The sequence below is a fragment of the Asterias amurensis genome, chromosome 15, assembly GCF_032118995.1.
Source record: "Asterias amurensis chromosome 15, ASM3211899v1".
NCBI classification, from domain to species: domain Eukaryota; kingdom Metazoa; phylum Echinodermata; class Asteroidea; order Forcipulatida; family Asteriidae; genus Asterias; species Asterias amurensis.
Window position 1 is genome coordinate 9,065,816 of NC_092662.1, and position 22,061 is coordinate 9,087,876.

General features: G+C 39.2%; 1 protein-coding gene across 4 annotated transcripts in view; it reads right to left on the reverse strand.

Moving 5' to 3' along the window:
• LOC139948540 (sushi, von Willebrand factor type A, EGF and pentraxin domain-containing protein 1-like) overlaps positions 1-20,513 on the reverse strand; it is a 62,606-nt gene extending 42,093 nt beyond the window's left edge. For 3 of the 4 annotated variants that reach the window (XR_011787454.1, XM_071946722.1, XM_071946720.1), the window contains exons 1-11: positions 20,381-20,513; positions 13,348-13,512; positions 12,451-12,639; positions 10,950-11,105; positions 9,649-9,852; positions 8,309-8,512; positions 6,637-6,816; positions 5,024-5,197; positions 3,705-3,878; positions 2,561-2,734; positions 1-101 (exon numbers count right to left, since the gene is read on the reverse strand). Coding sequence is in view for 3 of the 4 variants with exons in the window: in XM_071946722.1 (XP_071802823.1) it covers positions 1-101; positions 2,561-2,734; positions 3,705-3,878; positions 5,024-5,197; positions 6,637-6,816; positions 8,309-8,512; positions 9,649-9,852; positions 10,950-11,105; positions 12,451-12,639; positions 13,348-13,512; positions 20,381-20,444 (1,785 nt within the window). In the remaining variant the exon portion in view is untranslated. Of the gene's footprint in view, positions 102-2,560; positions 2,735-3,704; positions 3,879-5,023; positions 5,198-6,636; positions 6,817-8,308; positions 8,513-9,648; positions 9,853-10,949; positions 11,106-12,450; positions 12,640-13,347; positions 13,513-16,129; positions 16,257-20,380 lie in introns of those variants that run through there. The other variant, XM_071946721.1, reaches the window with a different exon arrangement.
• Positions 20,514-22,061: the final 1,548 nt, after the last annotated feature.

Here is a 22,061-nt window from a genome sequence, read left to right on the forward strand (position 1 = left end):
CTGTATAACTGTTCCATGTGTGACTGTTCGGCCAGGAATAAATCTATTATATGACCACTCATAGCTACCATGATGTGGAGGGTTAAGAATAGTGCAATCAGCTGAAAATAACAACAGTAGTTCAAATTGAAAAAACCATTTGACCCTCCTTTGGCAAATACATACAGTAAATTTGCCATTAGCACTGTAATGTATACCATGCATCTGGGTTACATTTCACAAACTTATAAGATTGTAAAGAAAATTCTCTCCAAATGTATGCTTTTGATTTTTGAAAGAAACATCGAAACCACTAAAAAAAACGTCATACAACTGCAGAGATGCCAACATTGAATTTTGAAAGAGTAGCATCTCCCAAAAGTTAAGGCAGACATGCCAACCTCTGGGATCACAAAACTGTATTCTGAATCCCCAAAACCTGTATTTTGCATCAAAAACCTGTGTAAACGTAGTTTTAAGCCCCGAGACAGGCAAAATAGAGAAGGTATGAAGGCCATTAAGTTATCAAACAGCCTAATTAAACCAGTAAATTAAAAAAAAAAAAAAAAAAAAAAAACTGAAAAAATTGGGCAGAGGTTTCCCTACGGGTGGTTAACTATGGGGCGCCGTCTGTCAATTAATTGTTTATAAACCATGTTTTTTAAATGCCTCAATTTTTATGGTTTATAAACCATAATTTTTAAACCATGATTTTCGTGCTCCCATTTTTATGGTTTATAAACCATGATTTTCATGCTTCAATTTTTATGGTTTATAAACCATGTTTTTAAGATGACCCAATTTTCATGGTTTATAAACCATGATTTGTAAACCATGAATTTGATGCTTAATTTTTCTGGTTTATAAACCATGTTTTAAAGATGCGTAAAGTTTCCATGGTTTATGAACCATGATTTACAAATGTTTGTTGCATGTTCATGGTTTGTAAACCATAAACTTACACACATCAAATACTACTGGTATGTAAACCATAAAAAGGATTTGGCAACACTTTCTATGGTTTACATCTAATTGCTATAAACCATGGTAAAAACATGCCTTAAAAGTGCCAAACAATTAATTGACAGACGGCGCCCCATAGTTAACCCAATGGAACAGGTTTTGTATGAAAAAAAGATATTGATCAATCATATCTTAAAGACATTGATTAATCATATCCTATTCATATAAAAACCCTTGTCAATTAATTAAATATCATTTTCTTTGTCAAAAGAAGACAAGTACAAAACAAAATTAATTTCAATGAAGAAGACAAAAAATAATAACAAATCATCCCAAAAAGTTTCGTTTGTTGCATTGGGGGCATAGTTCTTAAATTTATCTTATAAAAATCTCGCTTCAGGCGCTCTATATCTTTTGCGTCTGTTTTTTGGCAAAAAATTCTTTTGCAAACTCGATTCGTCCGTTCACAAAACGACCGATACCATATAAGGGCATTTGACAACAGCGCCCTCTGTTGTTCAATGAATTGTGTTAGACTGGTTCCCTGTGAAATCGGGACGTCAGATAAACTGGCGTGTAGTATGCAATGCAGGTTTGTGCTACTAGCGTGCGTGCAATGATGGATGCGAGGGAATCTCTGGCACGGATTACGTGACAAATAGTGTCTGCCCAAAAAATAGCGAATTTTCTACGCCCAAATCGTGTATGTTGGTATCTCTGCAACTGATATGTGATATATTTGGATAAAATTTTTCAGATAAGGTGCACTTTACAGTGAATGTACGATGGCAATACTGGAATAATGTATTGAAATGCTTATTTACTATTGAACTAGCTATGCCTGTAATAGTATTTTCTCTAACTAAATACTATCAGAAATAACTCACTATGAAACAATAAACTGGGCTTCTCAAACCGTGTTGTCACAAACTCTCCGTGTGTAAGTAAGAATAAACGTAACATGTGAAACTATATACAGCTAGCTAGAAACCATCCAGTTGCAGGAGCTGCCAACTGAGGGCGCTAGACATAGACAAGATGATGCACTTGTCACAATGCCCATAATTAGCTTTCAAATCCTTGCCAGTACTTGAGTTTCCAATGAACTCAGGCTAGTACAACACTTAGAAAGGAAAATGTAAAATAAATGAATCCCCCATGAAAATGCAACAAATGAGTTAAAGACACTGGACACCTTTGGTAATTGTCAAAGACCAGTCTTCTCACTTGGTGTATCTCAACATATGCACAAAATAACAACGCTGTGAAAATTCAAACTCAATTGGTCATGGAAGTTGTGAGATAATAATGGAAGAAAAAACACCCTTGTCACACGAAGTTGCGTGCTTTCAGATGCTTCATATCATGACCTCAAATCTAATTCAAATATTTTAGTGGAAAATTGCTCCTTTCTCAAAAACTATGTTACTTCAGAGGGAGCTGTTTCAACATTGTTTTATACTATCAACAGCTTTCTGTTGCTTGTTACCAAGTAAGTTTTTATGCTAACAATTATTTTGAGTATTTACCAATAGTATCCTCTGTCTTTAAATAGACCACTGAAACAAAGAAATAACTCAAAATAAAAATCTACTCAAAGGCAGAAACTATATTTCACCTTTACATTCAGGAACAAGATTGGACCACGTTTCTTCCATTGTACATCTAGCTGTTCGGCTTCCAACTAGACTGTAACCCTCATTACAAAAATATTGCACTGTGGCATTCATTCCTAGCCTGGGTGCTATCTTAAAGCCATGTTCAGGCACTTCTGGTTCTGGACATCTCACAACTAATAGAGAAAATCAGATAAACATCTTGATATCAATCCAATCAGAGAGGAATATGCCATTATAAGTAGAGTAAGGGTTACCATAGAAAAATGATTATTACACAAAAAAGATATGAGAACAAGTAGGAGTTGTAACTTTGCACATGTGGCATGGTGGAAATACGATAGTAAAGGTTTGCGGTAACTACATGTAATGATAATCTCTAAATGACTCAAACTCATTTAGAGATGTCTCCGCAAACCTTTATTATGAGAAATGAGAACAATTAAAATGATAAATTAGTCCATTTATCTCTTATCTCTTCAGTCTCCTGACGATGACTAGAGCAAGCTAGTCGAAACGTTGAGAACAGTTTCAAGAACTGACTCCGCAGCAGTGCATTTAATTTTGATCCTATAAGCCAAAGTAGTAGTCCCAGCCAATAGACCGATCCAGTAGGCTCCACCCATTACGCACATGTGAGCAAGACACGTGGGGCTATCCAATGCCTTTCTGCACAACTCTGCCACGCGCCCCAAGCAGACGCGCACGCATGTCGGACCATAGTGTCTGACCTTCGTTGCGGTGTGATTGGTCAATACGCAATGCGGCGGGGCTTAATGGATCGGTCTACTGTCTATACCTTCTGCCCGGATAGTATTTCTCAAGCAGGACAGTTCTTTTCAGAAATGAGAAGTCTCCTGATTATCTGATAAATCTACTCCGCGATAGTAGAATAAAGAAACACAGTACTCTATAAACAAACTCTACCTGGCAAGATACACACACGGTGTTACCGCAAACAAAATATATATTGATACCTCACCATGCAGTGCCTCAAATCCTACAATTAAAATGATGTGTTAATTCCTGCAGACTGAGATTACCAATGTGTTTCTCATCAGTAATGCTGATATATTGTACTCCTTGTACTAAGAGAGAAACACAAGTTAAAGTATCGGACATCCATGTGATTGTCATAACACATACCTGTACATGTAACCTCCTCACCACTCCATGTCTGGTCAGCTTGACATTGTCTGACTGGACTTCCTTCTAATCTGTAACCATCCTTACAGGCAAAGTACACCTGTTCATTTAAGTCATACCGTGTACCTTGTACAGTGCCATGATCAGGGGCAAACAATGCAGGGCATTCAATAGCTACAAAGATCATAGCAAAGAATGAATTAATACAGAGTACACTTCAAGTTCCAACTAAGCTAAACACAACTTAAAGACGCTGGACACCTTTGGTAATAATTGTCAAAGACCAGTCTTCTCACTAAATCACAACATATGCACCAAAAAACAAACCTGTGGAAAGTTGAGCTCAATTGGTCGTCAAAGTTGCAAGATAATAATGAAAGAAAAAACAACCTTGTCACACAAAGTTGTGTGCTTTCAGATTTTGGGTCCTCAAAATCTAATTCTGAGGTCTCAAAATCAAATTCGCAGAAAAATATTTCTTCCTCTAAAACTGCATTACTTCAGAGGGAGCTGTTTCTCACAATGTTTTATACTATCAACAGCTCTCCATTGCTCGTTACCAAGTAAGTTTTTATGCCAACAACTTTTTTGAGTAATTACCCATATTGTCCACTGCCTTTAAAGAACATTACCACAAACTTTCGGAAAAATTAAAAAAAAAAACCACTCAAATCTAGGGTTGAAGCTTTAAAAGAAAACTGTTTGGCTTTGTGTGTTTGCAAATCAGCCTGATGGTTTATTCCAACAACCGTAATTGCAGAACACAAAAATAGACAGCCCTTCTGCATTCCATACGACTTAAGCCCGGTTCATACTTCCTTCAAATGCGAATGCGATGCGAATGTTGACGTCATAAATTCACAACAAGTAATTTGCAGCAATTGAGTTGTGCTCAACTCTCTGGCGAATATCTATGAAAACATTCCCAGGAAGTATGAACCAGACCATGGTGCCTGTGTCATTGTCGCATATATGGGACACACAGAGATTTTATTTTTGTGTGCCATTCCATCTAGTAAGGAAATTCTCAATAAAATAATGATTTTTCATAACATTTAACAAGCTTTAGAATGAAAAACTGCCTATACTGTAGATGCAATAGTTCACAAATTTACGTTTCAAATAGACTTTATGCATTGACGTCATCCAGCTGGCATCTTCGAGGTAAAACGATAAAAAAACAATCAAAACGCACAGATTTGTACGCGCGGTACACATGTTTGTCCAATGATCGATCGCTTTTTCACCTCTAGGTGAGGGCGCCCTACTAAGTTATGATATCATGTGCATATGGTCTATATAGATACTTGAGTACTCACCTTCACAACTAGGCATAACTGAGCTCCAACGTCTGTCTGATAAACAGGTACGGTAAGCAAAACCTCTCATCTCATATCCCTCATTGCAATGATAGATGACTCTACTCAAGAATGTGAATAACTCTCCATCACGCCAACCATTTCTGAGGAAGCCTGGATCACCACAGCTTTTAGCTATCCAAAACATAATTTAATACTTAAATGCTGACAAAATACACAAACATAGTTGTGGGTAATTTATTGAGTGCCTGGCTATTTATGTTGAATAATAAGACTGGTTTGCATCTACTGTTTGATACAGTCAAGATATAATAAGATGATTTTAACACACTAACTTTATCACTGTTTGTCCCAGTGGGCCTAGAATCAAACAAACCATAGCAGATTAACGGCGGTGTGCAATTTATAGTGATCACATAATAACATTTTTCGAAAAGCGCACATCGAAGCTTTGTAAAAGAGTCTTTGCTGTCTGTCCTTTCCTTTGTAAAGTCCAGGTTTTCAGTGTGGCAACAATGGTGGGAAAGCTCTAAAAGCTTGTATGATTATTCTGAATGCTTCCGAAACGCTCAGAAAAGCAATACCGCTCAGAGACGTAACAATTTGTATACTGATATGAAGTGGTTAAACAGGTTCCAGAGTTCATTTTCTACATTTGCATTAGTCAAATTATTCAATTTTGAAAGTTGACTTAATTGCTGCAAAATTTAACCAATATTATTTTTCAAACTGCAAAAAAACCAATTCAATTTAAAGGAACACGTTGCCTTGGATCGGACGAGTTGGTCTATAAAAAGTGCCTGTAACCGTTTGGTGTAAAATGTACACGGTTAGAAAGATGTTTTAAAAGTAGAATACAATGATCTGCACAAGTATGCCTCGAAATTGCGTGGTTTTCCTTTTACCTCGTCGACTAACACGGCCGACCATTTATGGGAGTCAAAATTTTGACCCCCATAAATGGCCGGCCGTGTTAGTTCGCAAAGTAAAAGGAAAACCACGCAATTTCGAGGCAAATTTGTATAGATCTTTATATTCTACTTTTGAGCTATCTAACCATATGCATTTCATCACAAACGGTTTCAAACGCTTTTCAACGACCAACTCGTCCGATCCAAGGCAACGTGTTCCTTGATATGCGTAAAGCAAATAAATGTAGAGGTATCAATCAGTGCCTCGATAAACTGTTCAATACAGGGTGTCTAAAAAAAAACGTAACATTTTTTAAATGGCTGCCGAATAAAAGTATATGATTCTTGGGAAAAAGTTTTAGATGTATGGATAGCTTATGGACCCGACTTTCAAAAAATCTGTAAATAATTCATGCATGGGTGAGAACTGCTCCCTTTTGTGCAGTAATTAGCCTTCAAAATTTGTGAGAGGTAAGTCCTTTGAAGCTCACAAAATTCAATCCAAGATGTCAGCTACTTTATCTTCAGCTCAACCAAGCATGAATTATTTTCAGACTTTTTGGTGACATATGAAAGTTGAGTCCATAAGCTTTCCATACATCTAAACCTTTTTCCCCAGAATCATATATTTTTTGTTCAGCAGCCATTTTAAAAGTATATAAGTTTTTTTGAGACACACTAGCAATGTTTCTCTGTACTTACCATAGCATTTCATAACAACTGGTGTCCAAAGCTTATCTTCCAAACATATACTAGTCTCAGCATTACCATAGTGATGGTAGCCAGCTAAACATGAGTAGGATAGGACGTCCCCTGGGCTAAATGTTCGACTCCTGCTATTGTGCCAGGCTTTCTCAACTCTTGGAGGAGGACTGCAAAGAACTAAATTGAAAGAAAACTAATTTAATATTGAGTTACATGCACAAGTCTTTTTGAAAACAAATGATGTACTTACACAGATTCATTTCTGAAATTTAGAGCAAAATGTTGATCTGATATTTCTTGTCAGTATTCATTTAAATGCAGGAAAAAATGATAAAATTTGATCAGCAGATAGATACACTGTCACACCTTCCTACGTACATGTACATGTAGACTTTGGGGAAATAGTTTAAGTCAGAGAATAGAGTCTATTCTCTGACTTAAAATTTGCCCCCAAAATAAATGGAGTGTGGGTGGTTAATCAAAAAAACAATTAAATACAGTTCATTTGATTCCTGAACTGTATGTATCTTTTTTTGTGCTTTGTAAAATGACACTTGTTCAACTTATTGTGCAAATTTTGCAGTTTTTACAGTCTTTGTCGTACTAAGTGATAATTTTGACTGGAAAATATTCCTGTAAACTGAAAGATAAAATAATTTCCAGCTGTACTTGATGTACATCACAGTTCCAGTTGAACAAATCATTTTAATTTGAAACAAATTAACGGTTCAGTGTAGATTCTTAACAAATCTACAGTTGAGTGCAGATTCCTAACCTTATACCACTGAGTTTAATTTTATACAAAACAATCTACACTTGTATCACTAGAGTCACGTCACAAAAATAGATGAATTACTGATTGTTGTTGTTTAATACTTCTATTTTGCGGGAACATTCAATAATTGATCTGTGCTGTGGATGAATTAATTAGGGAATGACAGTGTGAGGACCCAGTCCTTACTGCGTTGTAATGACCGGGTTGGTGGCTGGCACTGTTAACGCACCTGTTACCTCAAAATTGATACATTTTCAGTGTGTACGCGCAAGTGTGCAAAGTTTTGCAATGAAACTAACATGAATATAAATAAGCATGCGATACAGTGCAACGCCCAAGTTTCACACAATGTATGCTGATTTAGGGGCCACTTAATCACTATTTTCCAAAGCCGGTCTTTAAACTGACCGTTAACACACCCCCACGTGACCTGGTTTTTACCAATCAGAGGCTTGAAACCGTCCAAGGTATTTATTAATGTGAAGTGATGTCCTGATTTAAACTGTGATCTTTCTAAATCATCCAATAACATCTTGATGAGATGTACATGTCATCTCCAAGTGTGAACTGTTTGTTTCAGTGAAGTTGTGTTTCTGTAACACTCTCGTCTCTAAATAAATTGGTGATAAACCCCCCCCCCCCCCCTCTTCAGCTGTGATGCCACCCAAGGAAACCGTCTCACTCATCAAATTTGTTACGCGGAGTCACTTGCAGTTTTCAAGAAACTTTCTCGTTCATTGATTGATTGCTTTGACTGTTTTTCCATTATCAGTGCCATTATTTATTTGCTCATTGTTTAGTTTCTTGTAAAGCGCTGTGGTACCTCGTGTAAGAGCGCTGTATAAATGTCTCTTATTATTATTACAATACAACCTTATGCTAAGATCATAATACCTGTTTCTGTACATCTTGCAGGCTGTGCATTCCACTGGCCAGTTAGCATACAAGAAATCTCTTGAGTTTGAGTTTCAGTGTCCATTTCATAACCATCATCACAGCCTATAATTGCTACTGATGTATACATGTTACCCCTTGGAGTGACAGACAGGATGATTGTGCCTTCAGCTACCTCTATGTCTGGACAGTAACCCTGGACAACTGCATCAAAACAATCACAAACAAGCACAAAATTAAATACTGCTTAAAAAACAATCAATCATGGTTTTTGATCAGAACAGTAAATAGTAATTAATAATAATTGTGGCTTCTTATACAGCGCACATGTCCGTCACCCAGTGACGCTCCTGGCGCTGTAACATACAGTATTTCCTCCTAGATGTGGGACTACGTTTGAGTTACATGTATCAGAGCTAACTCTGATAGCACCATGTAATGCTTTACAAGATGCTGTGGCGCAATTTGCTGCCGATCGGACCAGGAACACCCAGGCGAACCCCTTTTCTTTTCGATAAGTGCACTGGGTCCTTTTACATGCGTTACACAACACATGGGACCAAGGGCTTAACGTCCTTAATTGATCTGTGCTGTGGATGAATTAATTAGGGAATGACTGTGTGAGGACCCAGTCTTCACTGCGTGGTAATGACCGGGTTGGTGGCTGGCGCTGTTAACACACCTGTTACCTCAAAATTGATACATTTTTAGTGTGTACGCGCAAGTCATGAAGTTTTGCAATGAAACTAACATGAATATAAATAAGCATGCGATACAGTGCAATGCCAAGTTTCACACAATGTATGCTGATTTAGGGGCCACTTAATCGCTAATTTCCAAAGCCGGTCTTTAAACTGACCGTTAACACACCCCCACGTGACCTGGTTTTTACCAATCAGAGGCTTGAAACCGTCCAAGGTATTTATTAATGTGAAGTGATGTCCTGATTTAAACTGTGATCTTTCTAAATCATCCAATAACATCTTGATGAGATGTACATGTCATCTCCAAATGTGAACTGTTTGTTTCAGTGAAGTTTTTTTTTTTTAACACTCTCGTCTCTAAATAAACTGGTGATAAACCCCCCCTCTTCAGCTGTGATGCCACCCAAGGAAACCGTCTCACTCATCAAATTTGTTCCGCGGAGTCACTTGCAGTTTTCAAGAAACTTTCTTGTTCATTGATTGATTGCTTTGACTGTTTTTCCATTATCAGTGCCATTATTTATTTGCTCATTGTTTAGTTTCTTGTAAAGCGCTGTGGTACCTCGTGTAAGAGCGCTGTATAAATGTCTCTTATTATTATTATTACAATACAACCTTATGCTAAGATCATAATACCTGTTTCTGTACATCTTGCAGGCTGTGCATTCCACTGGCCAGTTAGCATACAAGAAATCTCTTGAGTTTGAGTTTCAGTGTCCATTTCATAACCATCATCACAGCCTATAGTTGCTACTGATGTATACATGTTACCCCTTGGAGTGACAGACAGGATGATTGTGCCTTCAGCTACCTGTATGTCTGGACAGTAACCCTGGACAACTGCATCAAAACAATCACAAACAAGCACAAAATTAAATACTGCTTAAAAAACAATCAATCATGGTTTTTGATCAGAACAGTAAATAGTAATTAATAATAATTGTGGCTTCTTATATAGCGCACATGTCCGTCACCCAGTGACGCTCCTGGCGCTGTAACATACAGTATTTCCTGCTAGATGTGGAACTACGTTTGATGGTGTATGTTCAGCAGAGTGTGGGTTTGAGTCCCGGTTGTGACACTTGTGTCCTTAAGCAATGGACACTATTGGTAATTGTCAAAGACCAGTCTTCTCATTTGGTGTATCTCTACATATTTATGCATAAAATAACAAACCTGTGAAAATTTGAGCTTGATTGGTTGTCGGAGTTGCGAATTAACTATGAAAGAAAAAAACACCCTTGTCACACTAAGTTGTGTGCTTTCAGATGCTTAGTTTCGAGACCTCAAATTCTAAACTTGAGGTCTCAAAATCAAATTTGTGGAAAATTACTTCTTTCTCAAAAACTATGTCTCTTCAGAGGGAGCCGTTTCTCACAAGGTTTTATACTGTCAACCTCTCCAAATTCAGCCCAGTTCATACTTCCTGCGAATCCGAATGCGAAGCAAATTTGACGTGAATTTGACGTCACAATCCTCCTTTCGCAGCGATATTCTCAAGTGAGTTGAGCAAAGTTGAACTGCTGCGAATTATTCGTTGCGAATTTGTGACGTCAACATTCGTATCGCATTCGCATTCGCAATAAGTATGAACCGGGCTATACTCATTACCAAGTGAGGTTTTATGCTGATAACTATTTTGAGTAATTACCAATAGTGTCCACTGCCTTTAAGCAAGACACTTAACCATGTTTGCTTCATAAAAGTTGGAGAGGTAGTGTTTTCTGCTCCACCAGCCAGGCTTCTGATGGATAATACTCAAGCCTACATCTGTATGGACTGTAAAGGTGACCCTGTTTCAGCCCTAACAGTTGGTGGCAGTGGCTTCTGGAAAAAAAGTTAATTGTAGCACACACCTTGAATTGGCGAATTGCATCTAAAACAAATGATCCAAAAATTAAAACAATTTGGGAAATGTATTGTAAATGTTGACTTACAAACATCCACACAACTCATCCCGCAGGCACCACGACACGTACATGTTTGCTGTGTTTTCTTGGGGCAATCCCTTCGCCTGGTACACGCTGGCAAACATCCACTTCCATTACCTGCAGAGCTGTTCGTTAAGCTTACAAGACGAGGACAAATGTCATCTATTTTGAAAAGGGAAAAAAAAATAAAAAATCAGGAAATAATGTACTATATTAGTATGCATACATAGGCCTATACATGTACATGTACATCATACATTGCACCCAACATGCAGGGTATTTCCAACTACATGTAGCATACATTTTTATACAATGTTTACTTTGATGCCAAAAAGGACTTTGTCGTGTGATTGTACATTATTCAAACATCCTCATAAATATCGAAGTCTTATATAGCGCACGTATCTACCAAACAAGGTACTCAAGGCGTTGAGTATATACAAACTTTCAGAAAGATAGGTTATTGCAGTGATGAATTCTGAGACCCAATATGTAGCACCTTATAAGGGTTTACAAGGTGCTATGGCGCATACAGCAGCCACAGCCAGGAACACCGGGGTGAACCCCTTCTATTTCTTTTCTGGGTTCTTTTGCACGCGTTACACAACACATGGGACCAACGGCTTTATGTCCCATCTGAAGGACAAAGCAATGGTTAAGTGTCTTGCTTAAGGACACAAGTGTCACGGCTGGTGATCAGAATGCACACTGCTGATCAGAAAGACCAGAGTTTGAATTTGGTGCTCTTAACCGCTCGGCCACAACACTTCATCAAAAAGTGGTAGTGGACATCAGCTTAATTCAAGGAAATGTGTTTTAGAGGATTATCTGGTTCTCTACATCACCCAAACTTGACAATCTCTAGAGGTCTGGACAAGCAAAACAGCAGTTCTACATCTTTCGTTCCTTTTACCAGGGCCCAATTTCATAGAGCCACTAAGCACAAAAATTTGCTTAGCATGAAATTTCTTCCTTGATAAAAACAGGATTACCAACCAAATTTCCATGTGATTTTCATCAGGATAAGCAAACAACAGCTGAATACCAGTAACAAGCAATATGCAACAAATGCAAAGCAAATTTTTGTGCTTAGCAGCTCTATGAAATTAGGCCCTGAACAGTTCGAAAGCCAGATAGATTTGACAAACTAAGCATAAATTTGATCCAACAACAGGTTAGAATAGACCCTTCCCATGAAATATGTAAATTGCACATAGTGCGTGCGCACTAACGTTTTGGTTGGCAAAATGAGGGAACATCTCGCTGTTTGTACACAGCTAATGGCTGCTTGACGCAGATGCGATTGCGCGTCCGCTTAGTGCACAACTCTATGGTGTTTGCCAACCAATAGGGTCTGTACGCATGCGTGAATGTAATTAGCATATTTCATATGGGAAGGGTCCATTGCTCATATGGATAGGATACGTACATAAAATAATGTTACCAATCAAGCTTTACACACAGTGAGAAAATTCCTAGAAAAATACATTGTTTAGTTTTGCATTACCATTGGGTAAGCATGTTGGTGCTGCATCCATAGTCCATTGCCCATCTCCTAAGCATGTCCGCTCTGTACTATTAACTAAGCTGTATCCAGGAGAGCACTTGTAAGTTGCTTTAGCACCATGAGCTCGGTTAGTCTTGTACACAACACTACCATTGACAGGAGCAGGTAATGGTGGACATAGTTTACGATCTACAGGTGGGAACAAAAGTCAGGATATTTTTGAATATTTTGGAAAAAGTAATTTTGTATACAGTACTTTCAGCTTTTATATTTTTATTATGTAGCGTACTGATGCTTGTAGTGTTTTTTGTACTGTATAAATGGTAAAACTTAAATTTATTAAATTTTTGCAAAATTGAAGTAAATTTGATCGGGGATAACAAAGTAAAATTGAATTGACTAAACAATCACTTATAACTGCTGTTTAACAGACTTTTCTCAGCTTAGACTAATTGGTATTCTGCAAAGATGACTCCATACTACATTTATCCTTGCATGATTTTCTAATACAGGTCTAATGCAAAATGTGTGTAGAACATTTTCACTGAACTGAACAGTGATGGCCAATGAACTGAAAGACCAAACAAATAGTTGAAATTTGGGTAATATATAGACTTGTGGTGAGATAGCCATGTCATGGTGGTGACGTAATGATTCAGGTTTCCGCGATCAAATACTGCCCCTGCGAGATCACTGCTATCACGAGATCACGAGAGCAGTGACCTCGCGAGAACTGCTAGTTGCCCACTTCTACTCCCATTAAATGGGACTGTAGTCATGAGCAGTAGTCTCGCGGGGCCAGCAGTCTCGCAAGAATACTGCCAGTGTCGCGGGAGTTGCGGTGAAATTCGGAATACGGGTAAGATGTAGATTAATGTAGACGAATTGAGTTCTTACTGTTGATGTCGATGCATCGATAGCCACATACTCCATCACACACACACTGTCTATTTCCATTACAAACGTCTGTATCTAAGCTACAGCGTTTGTTATTGCAGCCAATGCTAGCAGCGGCTGCTGCTGACTCATCAAATATGCAGTCATTCTCAGGTTCTGGATTGGCTGCAAAAATAATGTAAATAAATTAATACAACAGCATCTGAAGAATTTTAAATTTCTGAGCATGCAAACAAGTTAGGTTACATCAATAATGTGTGTAATGCCTCCTGCTGGCATTTAGAGAGAGAGAGGGACTCAGCTTGTATCATGAACTTTGGTAGTTTTAATCACGTTAACACTTGGCTGTCATCTTGGTGGAAAGGTACATGAGTAGGGGTTAGACTCTAGAGGGCACTAGTCCTGTATGTATAGACCTTATCGCAAGTACCAATGCGCAAGCGCAGACTGTTGAATGAGGTGCATTGTGGGATATATATGAATCAAATTTGTAATCAGCTAGACCACAATGCACCTAATTCCAAGCTTTACGCGCGCGCCCCAGTATTTGCGAAAAGGTCCATGTGACAATGTGTGTAGGTTCTTTCTAATTCTTTGCAATCCTTCACACTCCAGTAATTTGTACAAGTTTCATACTAAAACAAAAGATGGATACAGTTTTGAGAGCACACTGAGTGACATTTCAAAGTTATGGCCCACTGATTTAGGTTTGTCAAGATGTAACAATAAGTGTGAGTGTTTTGGACAGTTTTTTGTAAACGGCAATATAGGCTACATGAATGGTGACTGCTCTATGTTCCGACAACTCGGCCTATATTCCGACACCCCTATGTTCCGACACCCCTATGTTCCGACACCCCTATGTTCCGACACCCCTATATTCCGACAACTCAACCTATATTCCGACACCCCTATGTTCCGACACCCCTATATTCCGACACCCCTATGTTCCGACACCCTTATATTCCAACGACCAAAACACCCCTATGTTCCGACACCCCTATGTTCCGACAACCTGCACAAATATTTTGTGTTAGCCATTAAACAAAACAAAAAAACAAAAACGGTGCGACTGAGAAACTACACCTGACAGTAATTTAGTCCATATTGTTCGTACCGGTAACCTATATTTATGTAGTCACCCAGAGGAGTTTAATTTGTATGTTTGAAAAGTGTTATTCTGCTATTAAAAAATAGAAACTTTGGTTTATTTAGAAAAGGACTGAGTAATGGAGGGGTGGTAGGACTTAATTATTTATTGTTATTATTATTGTTAACATTTCTTTTATTTGCGGAGGCAAATGCAAGAAATCACACGTCGGCGCAATAAATTGAAGGCTCATGAAATTTTATAAACATGGACACGCATCTAACACTAGCAAAGTACCGAGTAATTTATTGCCAGCTAACTCGGGGAGCCATAACTCATGTTTATAACCACAAAAAAAGAAAGAAATGCATGCCTCAACAAGCAACAAAATCGTGTGTGATTCGATTATCCTAATTTGATCCAATCACTTTTAAAAACAGTACAAATCCAACTTCTATTCAAACCTATTCCCGGCAGAAATTCGCCGGGAAACCTGGCTGTAATACAAGTTGCGTTTTTGTTATTGATCAACAGAGTAATAATTTGCGAAAATAACTTGTCGGAACATAGGGGTGTCGGAACATAGGGGTGTCGGAATATAGGGGTGTCGGAACATAGGGGTGTCGGAATATAGGCGGAGTTGTCGGAACATAGGGGTGTCGGAACATAGGGGTATCGGAATATAGGTGTGTAACCACATGAATGATAGGCCTACTGACAGGTGTCAAGCTTCTATCTTCCAGTTCGCACTAATCCACCAATCAGATGCTCAAACTGGAGGGCAGCATAACGTGCGTGCATGTGTTGTTCGTTGTTAAATAACGTTCAGAATTTTTTTAACTTTACGAGTTGCACGTGAGACTGGAAGATAAATTAGCTATAACGCGTGTATAGAAGAGTTTGCGGTAACACCATGTAATAACAATCTCTAAATGAGTTGGGGGTGGTTCTGAAAAGAACCGTTGGGTTAACTCGACGTTTCGATCAGTATGCTCTGATCGTCTTCTGGAGAATGACATAGAATGACATTTAGAGATTGTTATTACATGGTGTTACCGCAAACTCTTCTATATCTTATCTCCACCATGCAAAGTTTCAAATCCTACATATAACACGTGTGCTCGTCCGTGGAATACGAAAAAATAAAGTTCGTCTGTGTCCAACGAAAGGCCTCGTTGGATGGGGCGCAGAAGCGCTTCATTTTTCCGTAGCGCGGAAGCGCTTCATTTTTCCATACGCGCTTAGTAGCTGTGATAACTTATAATCTTAAAGTACTCGCTAATCCTCCAATCAGATTCGCACAATGGAGTGGTGATAAAAACATTATAAAGATACGTAATCACATGCGCGCTCGTGGAAATTCATAAAATATACATGTAGCGCGTCTGCGTCCAATATCCAACTCGGCCTTCGGCCTCATTGAATTAGGGAATAACAGTGCGAGTACCCGGTGTGGCGGTTTCAGTCTTCCGCCGTGTTCAGTTTTCCGGGTGACGTAGTCGGTCATATCTGCACGTTGTTCGAACGGTTTTAGCTTTCCGGCGTGTTCAGTTTTCCGGGTGACCTCTCAGATACCGCCGCGAGTACCCTGGCGAGCAATGTAGTTCTCTCACTCAGCATCAGTGACCCCACATTGTTTATATTACGATTCTTTTCTGTGTGTAGTCACATAATCTCTTGTCCTATCTTTACATGTATTCATGGGAACAACTTCAGGCAGGTCACACTCTGCTTGCATAAAAAACAACTCATACGATCCGCTAGTTGCACTCGACTCGTGGACGCCGCCATGACAGCTACCGGAGGGTAACGGATAACTCAATACGGCACTAAAAATGGACTACTTTCGCTTGCTGTGCGTAGGCATCGCATGACGTAATGCTACCGTATTTGGTCATTCGGAAAACTGAACACAGCGGAAAAAAGTTGAAACCGCCACACCGGTCTTCACTGCGTGGTAACTGCGCTGTTAACGGACCGAGCCGGAGGCGAGGTCCGTTAACAGCACCAGCCACCAACCAAGGTCATTACCACGCAGTGAAGACCGGGTACGAACACTGTTATTCCCATTAATAAATACCTTTTTTAGCGAATTAAACGGCTAAAATTGTCCAAATTTTGTGACTTTTCTCTCGGCGGTACTTCCAGACATGTTCAGAGGCCATATTAATTTTGAGCTTTTGATGGTTCCCATCTCTTTCGTGCGTTAATCACATAACTGATCTTTGAGACCAGTGACTCTTCTAAATAATGATCTGTTCAGCGCCTTCACTGGGGTTAAAGGAGGCAAATGATTGGACGATAGCTGTTTGTGCATTAAAACGCGCGCATGAGCTCGGCGTTAGTTCATACGCGCGCACATGTTACACGCGCGCACTTAAAATTGATATATTTTCAGCGCGCGTACGCGTAAGTGCGCGAAGTTGCAATGAAACTAACAGGGATATAAATAAGCGTGCGATACAGTGCAACGCGCAAGGTATACACAATGTATGCTGATTTAGTGGCCACTTACTCGCTATTTTCCAAAGCCGGTCTTTATACCACCGTTAACACTCCCACACGTGACCGGGTTTTGACCAATCAGAGACTTGAAACCGTCCAAGGTATATATTAATATGGAATGCAGGAAGCGCTATATTTTTCTGTTTTCCACTCGCACTTGTGTGATAACTTATATAACCCTACTATACTGTTTCAAAGTTGTCTACAATCAAAACAGTTGAGAGAAAAAATAAATAATCAACTACTACAGGCATGGCAAAGGACTAGTGATCTGTAAAGGATCTCCTTTTGTTTTAATGTGAAATGATGATGCAGTTTGGTATAAACTTTAACTTGAAACACAAAATAAACAAAAGTTTTCATCTGAAATACTGCTAACACGTACACCAGTAGTATGTGATTGTGAGAAAAGGGTCAAGTAGCGCGGGGGGCTAACACTACATTGCCGGCCCTGGCCCCACCCCTTCTCGCTACGATGCACAGTGCAGATCCAAATGCCTGTTATGTCCAGCCCAAAATGTACACTGAAGAAATTGAAATCAATAAATGCAAGGACAGTTGCAGTTATAAACAAATAAAAACTGTAATCAAAGTCCCAAACATTATTGAACAAAACCATTTCACATTTTTCAGAATTAGTCAAAGGAAAGGACGGTCCTTTACTCTAGCAGTGACTCTTTTTTTTATAGTGCTACAAAAAAGTACACACATGGCACCAGGGTACCTTAGATACCCATCACTTTGACTACGAAGTTTATTTGCCGATCCAAGGCGCAGGCGACAGCACAGATCCGACTTTAAAATTCCACCTTTTTGATATCCGCGGGAGACCCAGCTAATAACTAGTATAGCGCCCTCTTGAGACACAATCGTACACTATCTACTCAATCGGACCAGTACCAGCCCGTTGGGCCGGGAGATCGCTATGCGGATGATCTCATAATTATAGCGCTATGATTTCGCTGTATAGCTTTCACATGACCCGAATTAGATTAAGTGTTCGTAACTTCAAGAATATTATAAGCTTTGTTTGAACCAAAAAATTCCGACAAAGGTGGTGGGACAAAAAATTAACAAAGCCAAGTATGTTCATAATTTACTTGCGCACTGAGAATTTCCATTTTGAGTAGGCCTAGCTACGTTGCTGCTGAGTGCGATGTCACTGAGCTAACTGGTCCAAAACGCGAGTTTTCCACGCGAATTCATGTGACCCTTGGAAGTAATTGCTAGGCCTACATGTAGGCTACATGTCAACTCCAGATTGATCATAGACATCGTGTCACTACAAAACACTTAGTGTCAATGCGGACGAACAATAGACTGTGCAAGTCTCGCGCAGATTTGAACTTCCGGGACCATTGTGGTCCCAACCTTATGGAGTTTTACGTTGGGGAGATTTTTGTTGTTCAGATTCGGCATTAAGAAAAAAATTTAAGCGAAGATTTGATTCATAAAAAAAATAAGTTATTCAGTTGTCGTGTTTTCTCGCTCCGGCGCGCGCGAGACTTGCACAGTCTATTCGGACCTCAGTGAAATATGCATTCAAAACAAAGAGAAATTAAACTAAAAAGGGTTATAGGCCTACAGCCTACACAGTGGTACAGTAATTGTTTGGCTCTTTTAATTTAAAAAAGGAGTTCATAGTATTTCAATCCCCTTCGTCAGCAATTTTATTAAAATGAGCGTAGGCTACCCCCCCCCCCCCCCAGCCCTGGCGGCCTTACACTTTCGTATTGTACTACAGTGACGTCCTGGACATCAGGGTACATTTCTGGGGCGGAAAATTTTCACAGCTTCATAACTCAAATCTTACCTGCAAGAAACCAATAGTTTCAACAGATTCACGTTCTATCGCGGCATACATTTTTCTGCGGTGGGTTTTGGTCCTCATATATACCTCACAAATCTGTCATTTTCGTGAAATAATGCAGCTCCAACGTTAAAAAATTCCCGTTTCGATCGTTTTCTTAAAGTGTTGTCTGTTGTCGTGCGTACGCGTATACATTCGCGTGCAAGACGCATGATGCAAGCTTAGACGCATGAGTTCTCGGTCACCGTATCTTGACTGCACAGCTTTAACACGCAACACAATTCAAAACTTGCGCGTCTTGCATGCGTCTTGCGTACACACGGCAGACTGTGAGAGGAGTACGAACAAAAATGGGAATTCCTTAACGTTGGGAGCTGCATTATTTCATGAAATTGACGGATTTGTGAAGAATAACTTACGATCAAAACCCACCGCAGAAAAACATATGCTGCCATGGAATGTGAATCTGTTAAAATTGGTGCTTTCTTGCAGGTAAAATTTAAGTTATTAAGCTGTGAAATTTTTCCGCCCCAGAAACGGGCCTCAATAGTTAAGACTCTGTTCCTGTGTACAGAGAAAGATTCCTATATAAGGCTACCCCCCCCCAAAAAAAAAAAAAAAAAAAAAACCTTTACAAAAACCCTTACCTTTTCCCTGGTAAACACCAGGGAAAAGGCAGGGTTTTGAAACACCATGTGGACTTACACACGTCCACAAGGTTTCACAAGTGTTGAAGAATAATATTAATTAATTGTGCATAGAACAAAGGAATGTCTACAGAGTGAGCGCAATACACAGAGCTGTGTGTTCAGACCCAGTATAAATGTTTTAGTTCAGTTCTCAGAGCTTTTCTCCGGGGACGTTGGTTACGACCTCGGCGTTATGTAGAATCATGGAGGGGAGTAATCTTCCTCCGTGTTTTACACCCTGTCGACACTCACGCACACCGGGTGTAGTCATCTCCAATGTCCCGCACACTTCTCATTTCAAACTCACGTGTCTGTACTTGGTGGCTACAGCTACGTGAGGATCACCTCGCCATTGTGCATTTTGGAAGTCATGGCAACAGTCTTACACAGCCAGCTGTTGCCGATTCGACTAAAACACTTATTTTCTTTCGTGCAGTTTTAAAAATCTCGGAGCTGTGCCATTCAGACACTAGGTACAATAAGCCTACATGACGCGTGGCTGCGGCCGATTTCACGAAACGCTGGATTAGTCCTACTTCGAGCTAGGATGAGTTACCCGTCCTAACTTAGGATGGTTCAATGCGTCCTACGTCTTCAGATAGGGAACTTAACTCGTTTTAAGCCCTAAGATTAATCCTTAGATGAGTTTGGTGACATCGACGGGCTGGTCACTTATTTTAAATAAAACTCAAACTTTGGTATCCCAGAAATTTCCACGCCAGATACAGGGTGCAAGGGCCGTGTTCACACTAGAAAACCTTAGCCGAGGTTTATAAGCAAGCACGGATGAGCGAGCGTACAGAAAAACAAATCTGGCAAAATACAAACAGTTTGACCATGGTTTGACATACAAGGCAGTGTCAGGAAAACATGATCGCCTAGTTTTCATATGGTGTCTTAATCAAACTACAAGGATAAGAACTCCCCATACAAACTCACCTTCAAAAGCAACCAGGTTGGCAGTAATAATTAATAACAGGTACATTAACCGCGCCGTTGCCATTGCAGAACTGTCCCTTCAGCACACCGAAGTGTTATGCAACCTCGTGGCTGCGGTTCGTTTTTACAACAAAAAAACCACCAGTCCCGGAACTTCGTAGGATTCGGGTGTTCATAGGCCACGGTTGTTTAGACCAGCATAGAGAAAGAGACTGACTACTGTTTCAGCAACAACTACCGTGGACCAATAAAGATCCATGCCGTTATCTAGTCGGTTTTTTGTCAATAAACAAACAAATCAGACCACGGTTTCAAAATAATATTGATGTAAGACGAAAATGTAATTTAGAAAACAGAGGTTTATCTTCAAAATATCCTGAACAAAAACAGTATGTGTTAATCATTTTGGGAAGTAGGCAGTCACCATGCTCAGTGTCCGGATTGGGGCATATCAAAGAGACTCGTTTCTTGGCATGTTAATTTCATGTTTATAAGACGTTACAGTGTAATCCGAAATAGGACAATTTTTATTTTGTATAGGTTTAAATAAAATCTTTGGAGATGGTATATGCTTTTTGCACTTCATTCACATAAAAGATTCTGGGGAAAGGTCTGCAAACATGATTGCAGTAATGTAAGTTTTATAAACCGCGTGGTGTTTCCAGAGGACGCTAAAGAATGAACGATCCAAAAAAGATGTATGAAAACCGTACAGGATCAACATTGATTTTATGGAATTAAGATGCCATATTCGATCAAATTCATTGTAATCATCAACATCTCTTTGTCACTTCGAATAGGTTGTGTCAGTTCTTCGAAGCTACTCTCTTCGTTTGTTTTAAAAGTAGACTACAATGATCCACATACATTTGCCTCGAAATTGCGTGGTTTTTTTTTTACTTTGCGAACTAACACGGTCGGCCATTAAATTTTATGGTAGTCAAACATTTGACTCCCATAAATGGCTGACCGTGTTTGTCGTTCGAGTGATATAAACTCGTGTGGATCATTATACTCTACTTTTAAAATATCTTTCTAATCATATGCATTTTATTACAAATGAATACAAACGCTTTTCAAAGACCAACTCGACCGATCCAAGGCAACGTGTTCCTTTAAGTGCCAACAGCACCATACTTGCCGTAGTCTGTAATACAACTTCGATTCAAATGTTGCAACCTCGTACAATAAGGCTAAAAGGCCTCGTCAAAAAGTGCCATTATATCATAACTATAATCCAACTATACCACTGCAATTAAAATACTTGTAAATGGTGTAATACTGTCCACCGTTGCTCACTGATAAAAGCGACAACAGCATGAGGTTCATATTCATATAGACAAACCTTGTATAAACACGATAACTACAAACAATGCTATAAATTAAATTATTTTATACCGTACTTTAGGCTCCCTAGAATTGTTTCGATACAAATCGATATACACCTTTTGGTAACAGTTATTATTATGCTATCGTCGTGGGCATCGCACTGTCGTATTGTACTTGTGAAGTAATTGCCCGAATAAGTTAAAAAGTATTATTATATAATTATAAGAGATGTCAAATTTGCGTTGGGGATAAAGAATTTTAATTTTGGTTATTGCCCATACACCGATATAGCACTGTAGTTCAATGAGCTTTTTTAAAACACCGGTTGTTTGAAGGGAAAACGCAGACACCT